The sequence below is a fragment of the Cebus imitator genome, unplaced genomic scaffold (assembly GCF_001604975.1).
Source record: "Cebus imitator isolate Cc_AM_T3 unplaced genomic scaffold, Cebus_imitator-1.0 Scaffold154, whole genome shotgun sequence".
Taxonomy (NCBI): domain Eukaryota; kingdom Metazoa; phylum Chordata; class Mammalia; order Primates; family Cebidae; genus Cebus; species Cebus imitator.
The window spans coordinates 1,394,151-1,401,433 of NW_016107469.1; the positions used below are offsets into that span (position 1 = coordinate 1,394,151).

Genomic DNA, 7,283 nt, shown 5'->3' on the forward strand with positions numbered 1-7,283 from the left:
AGGAGGCTGAGGCAGGAGAATCACTTGAACCCAGGAGGCAGAGGTTATAGTGAGCCGAGATCGTGCCATTGCACTCAGCCTGGGCAACAGAGCGAGACTCTGTCTTAAAAAAAAAAAAAAAACCCACAACTCTCCTCTTTTCCCTCCTGGCAACTGAAAATGCCTGCTTCCCTCTGTAAAAATAATGTTAACAAAAATGTCTATATACACATATACAATGTCAATTTTAAATGATGTTGACTATAAAACAGCAGCTAGGAATAAAAGTTCTTAAGTCAAATTCTTGGAATCAAATTAGCTCTGCCAAACAAAACAAAAGGCCAGGGCCAGGTGTGGTGGCTCACACTTGTAATCCCAGCACTTCAGGAGGCTGAGGTATATATTCAATACTATAAACACTGGGAAATACAAGATTCATACGCAAGAAAACACAGAGCAGAGAGCTACAACAAATTGAGAACAACAGCATGGTGGAAGAATATATTTTTTTTTTGAGATGGAGTCTCGCTCTGTTGACCAGGCTAGAGTGCAGAGGCGTGATCTTGGTTCACTGCAACCTCCACGTCCTGGGTTCAGGAGTTCAAACTCAGGAGTTAGAGACCAGACTGGCCAACATGGTGAAACCACATCTCTACTAAAAATACAAAAAAATTAGCCCAGCATACTGGCGCACACTCTAATCCCAACTACTTGGGAGGCTGAGGCACAAAAATCATTTGAACCCAGGAGGTGAAAGCTGCAGTCAGCCAAGGTTGCACCACTGCACTCCAGCCTGGGCAACAGAGCGAGAGTCCATCTCCAACAAACAAACAAACAAAAAACAAATTAGCTCTGCCAGTTGCTACCTTGGGAAAGTCACTTAACCTTTCTAAACCTCTTCCTACCTATACAAGTTAATACTTGCTTAATCCCATGTTGTAAGAGAAATACTCTATATGGTGCACTCATAACAATGACTAGGACACAGTAAGCACCTGTACTCAATTCAACGATCAGCATTATTACTGATTTACTCATCTGCACTAATAAGCACTAATATGCACAATAATTACTAACAATTATTTTAAATATTTTTTAGTGGTACATACCTTATAATCTATGAAAGGTTCTTGTTCCTGTTGACACTGGGAAAGATAATCCTTCATATCATGTAGTTCATCTTCATGTATCTTTCTGACTAACTGTTGACGCTTCTGAATCTGAATTGTGCCTAAAATAAAGATTTTTATTAGGGATATGTAACATAAATGTTATGATTAAATGTTTTATATATTTTTAAATTTTGGTAATCTGCATATAACCTATGTAATCATTTTTTTTTGAGACAGTCTCAGTCTGTCACCCAGGCGGGTGTGATCTCAGCTCATTACAACCTCTGCCTCCTGCATTCAAGCGATTCTCATGCCTCAGCTTCACAACTAGCTGGGACTACAGGCAAGTACCACCATGCCTGGCTAAATTTTGCAGAGACTGGGTTTAACCATGTTGGCCAGGTTGGTCTTGAACTCCTGGCCTCAAGTGATCCGCCCACCTTGGCTTCTCAAAGTGCTAGGATTACATGTGTGAGCCACCGTGCCTGGCCATAACCTATGTAATTCTCACAATCATTTTATTCAAAGTATCAGCATTTCACAGATCTTTAAAAATTCTTAGGCCAGGCGCGGTGGCTCACACCTGTAATCCCAGCACTTTGGGAGGCCGAGGTGGATGGATCACGTGAGGTCGGGAGTTCGAGACCCGCCTGGCCAACATGGTGAAACCTTGTCTCTACTAAAAATACAAAAAATTATCGGGGCATGGTGGTGCATGCCTGTAATTCCAGCTACTGGGGAGGCTGAGGCAAGAGAACTGCTTGAACCTGGAGGCGGAGGTTGCAGTGAACTGAGATCACACCACTGCACCCCAGCTTGGGCAACAGGAGTGAAACTCCATCTTAAAAAAAAAAAAAAAAAAAAGGGCAACAAGAGTGAAACTCCAAAAAAAGAAAAAAAAAAAAAAACATAAAAAAAGAAAAAAGAAAAAAAAAATCCTATTACATAAATAAAGAATAAATAAGTGAGCTCAGTGGATCACACCTGTAATTCCAACACCTTGGAAGGCTGAGGCAGGTGGATCACTTGAGGTTAAGAGTTCCAGACCAGCCTGGCCAACATGGTGAAACCCCGTCTCTATTACAAATACAAAAAAATTAGCTGGGTGTGGTGGCGGGTGCCTGTAAACCCAGCTACTCAGGAGGCTGAGGTAGGAGAATTGCTAGAACCCTGGGGGCAGAGTGCAGTGTGCCAAGATCGCACCACTGCACTCCAGCCTGGGCAACAGGGCAAGACCCCATCTCAAAAAAAAGAAAGTGGGGGAGATTCAATGGTGAGGCTTCTAAATGAGAAAGTAATACCAATGAAATATCTTCCTCTTCTCACACAAAGGCATTTAAAGGCTTTGAATTGATAAGATAATCAACATATATAAACACTATCAACCACAATTAAGAGTGAAGTATAAGGATAAAAATGAAAAACTCTCAATTCATGTGAATCACAGAAGCAACAATGAATGTTACGAGTGTGATACGTGAAACCCCAAAGTAGAAATAATGAACACTAATTATTCTCACATTTCAAATGTAACTATTTCAAATAAGAATTCAATAATCTGCTTTAATAAAGCCACACTTCAACTTAGTTTAACTATGATTCTAAATATAAATGATTTGTCTCAAGGTGAGCATTTCCGATTTTTAATCTTTCAATCCTTTAACTTTTAAAAAAGTCACTAACATATGTGGTTATTATCCAGACATTTGTTAATAACTACTGCCTTTTTTTATGAGATGGGAGTCTTGCTCTGTCACCAGGCTGGAGTGCAGTGGCGCAATCTCGGCTCACTGCAACCTCCGCCTTCCGGGTTCAAGCAATTCTTCCACCTCAGCCTCCCAAGTAGCTGGGACCACAGGCCACAGCCGTCTAATTTTTCTATTTTTTTTTTTAGTAGAGACGGGGTTTCCCCATATTGGTCTGGTGATCCACCCACCTTGGCCTCTGAAAGTGCTGGGATTACAGGCGTGAGCCACTGTACCCCGCCACTACTACCTTATTTAAATAAAAAGTTTTGTGAGATAGGCAGCACCCACTTCTAGAATGAGAAAACTGAGGCTCAAACAGGCTTCAAGTTTTCAAGGCCATACATTTAATAATGGCACTGAAAACAGATCCCAGGATTCACCCCCAACCCTGACTTTTTTTTTTTTTTTTTTGAGACAGTCTTGCTCTGTTGCCCAGGCTAGAGTATAATGTTGCGATCTCAGCTCACTGCAACCTCTGCCTCCCAGGTTCAAGCAATTCTCCTACCTGAGCCTCCAGAGTAGCTGGGATTACAGGCGTGCACCACCATACCAGGCTAATTTTTGTATTTTTAGTAGAGACGGGGTTGGCCAGGCTGGTCTCAAACTCTTAACCTTACTCAAGTGATTTGCCAGTCTCAGCCTCCCAAAGGGCTGGGATTACAGGTGTGAGCCACCACATCCTGCCCAGGATTCCTCACTCTTAAGTGCCTCTACACTATCCCATTAGGTTATGTATAACGCATTTTCAAATACTTACCATAGAAATGTCCAAATCCCATGCTGACTGCAATCACCAAAGCAAGTATAACACACTTATTGAGACCACTACTGAACTGACGTTTACTCAACTCCTTAGAAGGTTTGGTTTCTTGTTCAGCAAGTGGCTGTTCTTCAGATTCTGAAGTAGAAACAGTCTTCTTCCTAGCACGGCGTCGTCTAAAGGCAGGACTGGGCTGATTACTGGTTTCATCACTACTTGATTCATCGTCACTAGGCTGAGATGAAAATACTATTAAGAAAAAAGTTGACATTTAGCTATTCAAAGTCTTGGAAAAGCTTTCCCAGTAAAAATGATTTAGAATAATCAATGCCATCCCCTACATGCCTTTTTACATGAGATAGCCAAAGCAAAAACCAAACAAACAAAAACAAGGGTTTTCAACTTATCAACATAAAGCCAAAACATAAAGCATTTCAAATGTGATACACTAGTATCTGTTGATTATATTACTCTGTGCTTTGAGGGCCTATCTCTTTCTGTTTTCTTTTTTTTAACCCTCCTCGCCTTATAGTCTGTACTATTAGAACAATCTTTCAATCTTATTAGCCTCAAGTTTCATTGCTGGCCAGGAGTAGTGGCTCACGCCTTTAATTCCAGCACTTTGGGAGGCCAAGGCAGGTGTATCACCTGAGCTCAGGAGTTCGAAACCAGTCTGGCCAAAATGGCGAAACCCCGTCTTTACCAAAAATACAAACATTAGCCAGGCGTGGTGGTCCACCTATAGTCCCAGCTGCTTGGGAGGCTGAGACAGGAGAGTCACTTGAACCCAGGAGGTTCCTCACTGGAGGTTCCAGTGAGCCAAGATCCTGCCACTGTACTCAAGCCTGGGCAACAGAGCAAGACTGTCTCAAAACAAACAAAAAAATTTCTTTGCTATTAGAGTTATAAACAAGTACTATTTCTGGAAAGAAAACAACTACTCTCTGTCTCTTCATTCAATTTCAAAGAGGTAATTTAACTGCAGCTGTTTAAGAAACACAGGAAAGTACACAAGCATTTCCTGTGACTTACAAAGTACAGTAACTACCAAAAGCTTCCTTGGGTGTATCTGGTCCTCTAGTTTCATTTCCAATCTAATTATCCCATGATCAAGGTTCAAAGCACTCTATTTTAACACAGGATTCCAGAAGTCAGATGAGCCCTTCCCTTCGACTGCCACTCTTACTAGAAGGTTATTAATTTTACCCTCTAGTAAATATGTCAGCATGAGGAAGTGACACAACAGCTATCTCCAATATTAAGGACTATTCTGGTGCTGCTCCTTTGTGAAAAGAATAGTAGAGAAAAAATAAATTGGTGGGGAAAATTTGAACAAGAATTCCCAAGTCCAGGAAACATATTCCCTGGAAAAATCACCTTCAGTTTTTTCCAAGTGCATAATTTCTTAACACTATTCCATATATCAACAAACTATATGTTGACAAAGCAGCTTTGATAACTCAGAAATAATTTCCATGAGTACTTAGAGGAAAAGCACTAAAAGTAAAGATAAAATATGAACTTGAAAATAAAGAACTCTAAAACAACAAATATTCATGCTCCAGAAAAGCAAAAACAGTTCTTCAGAAGACAGGATATCCATGCCACAGGAAAGCTGGTGATTTAGGTTAGGCAGTATTTTTCTGAGATGGATCATAACAGTTCACTTTCACACTTAGAACAATAAACACAAAGACAGAAGGCACTATTGAAAATGAATGAATATTCCTAATATTTAGGGATACAGATGCCACTGAGAGATCTTATTGGTCATGACCCTTATGCCCATCATGTTTATCTGGTTATTCTTGATCACTAGTGTTTCAAAGACGACGTCGCCTCAGGTGTGAGGTTACATTTCTTAGACAAAGAGAAAGAAAGGAAGACTTAAAGCATTCATTACATAATACAAAGGCATTCATGATCATGATTAGAGTATTTAAGTCAGGCTTTCTGACATAAAAGATAGGTAAATATGAAAACAAATCATTTATAAAACTTCTTTAAATAAATGTTCAATTCTACATTAGCATACTGCCTTCATTATATATTCTAACAAAGCAGCCTAACCCATATTAATATATTCACATCCTTATCTAATGCTTCCACCTTTTTAACCCATATATATAATAACTGAAATATTTTGATTTTTAATTTCTTTTAAAAAAGCTTAATTTGGCCCACAGATGCAAGCAATGCAAAGGCATGCAATAAGCTTGGCCAGCTCCTTTGCCAGAGATTCTGAACACCTGTTTAGAGTACTGCAGATGACCACAGGTATCTTTAAAGCACTTGGTAAATAGTAAATGTGACTAGGCACACTCAGCTCTAGAGAAGCTGGTCCAATTTAGTCACACGACCTTGGAAAGTGAGCTGGCTGGGAACATGGTGTTTCAGCTGATCATCCCATCCCCATATGCATTCAGGAATCTTCCACAGCTTCTCCCACCACCTTTCTTTTGTGAATAAACAGGAAAAAAAGATGTATAAAGCTTTATTATAAAGACTAAAAAGGAAAAAAAGAATTAAAAATAATTTTCACTTAACATTGTTATATGTAATAAATTAAAATGTGATAACCATGCCTTCTTAAAAACATACACAATACAAACTTCTCTGCACTACCAACTTTGCTTTTTGTCAGGGAAGAGAGTTCACATAGAGGAAGTGGGGAATGTTCTTAAACCAACAAAACATACACTGCCACAAGAATGTAAGTTAGTAAAAGAAAAAATTTAAGCTGAAATCCTTAAGGATGAAGAAGAAAGGGAAAGGAAAAAACAAATAACTAAGCAATGGCTAGCACAAAATTAACAAATCTATAGGGAAAAACAAAAACTCTTTTTTTTTAGAGACGGAGTCTCACTCTGTCACCTAGGCTGGAGTACAGTGATGCAATCCTGGCTCACTGCAACCTCCGCCTCCTGGGTTCAAGAGTTTCTCCTGCCTCAGCCTCCAGAGCAGCTGGAATTACAGGCCCACACCCCTACAGCCAGCTAATCCCAAGTAGTTGGGATTACAGGCCCCTGGCTAATTTTTGTATTTTTAGTAGAGATGGGTTTTGCCATGTTTGTCAGGCTGGTCTCCAACTCCTGATTGCAGGTTATCCACCCACGTTGGCCTCCCAAAGTGCTGGGATTATAGGCATAAGCCAATGTGCCTGGCCCAAAACCAAAAACTCTTGGCAACCGGTTTATATGTAGTGTTTTCAGTGTAGTCCAAAATTTCAGTATTTTAAAAAAATTTTTTTAGAGATGGGGTTTCACCATGTTGGTCAAGTTGGTCTTGAACTCCCGACCTTGTGATCCGCCCACCTCGGGTCTCCCAAAGTGCTGGGATTACAGGCGTGAGCCACCACGCCCAGCCTGAAACAGTATCTTTAGGAGGAATAACAATGAGTAAAAATAAACTTAATCAAATATTCCTCTTAACCCAGTCTACAAAATTCCCAAGAAGTCAGAATTCAGAAAGGAGATAAATATTAGAAGAATGGGCTTAGAAGGATACAACTTCCTGAAAAAAAAGTTAACAAGCCGGGTGCGGTGGCTCAAGCCTGTAATCGCAGCACTTTGGGAGGCCGAGGCGGGTGGATCATGAGGTCAAGAGATCAAGACCATCCTGGTCAACATGGTGAAACCCCGTCTCTACTAAAAATACAAAAAATTAGCTGGGCATGGTGGTGCG

The 7,283-nt window shown here is 40.3% G+C and overlaps 1 protein-coding gene across 6 annotated transcripts in view; it reads right to left on the reverse strand.

Annotated features, from left to right (window-relative positions):
- The window catches only part of CCPG1 (cell cycle progression 1), an 85,132-nt gene that overhangs the window by 48,788 nt on the left and 29,061 nt on the right, over nt 1–7,283 (reverse strand). For 5 of the 6 annotated variants that reach the window (XM_017543354.2, XM_017543356.2, XM_017543355.2 and 2 more), the window contains exons 6-8: nt 5,960–6,055; nt 3,597–3,848; nt 1,089–1,210 (exon numbers count right to left, since the gene is read on the reverse strand). In XM_017543354.2, coding sequence (XP_017398843.1) covers nt 1,089–1,210; nt 3,597–3,848; nt 5,960–6,055 — 470 coding nt within the window. The remainder of the gene's footprint in view (nt 1–1,088; nt 1,211–3,596; nt 3,849–5,959; nt 6,056–7,283) is intronic. The other variant, XM_017543358.2, reaches the window with a different exon arrangement.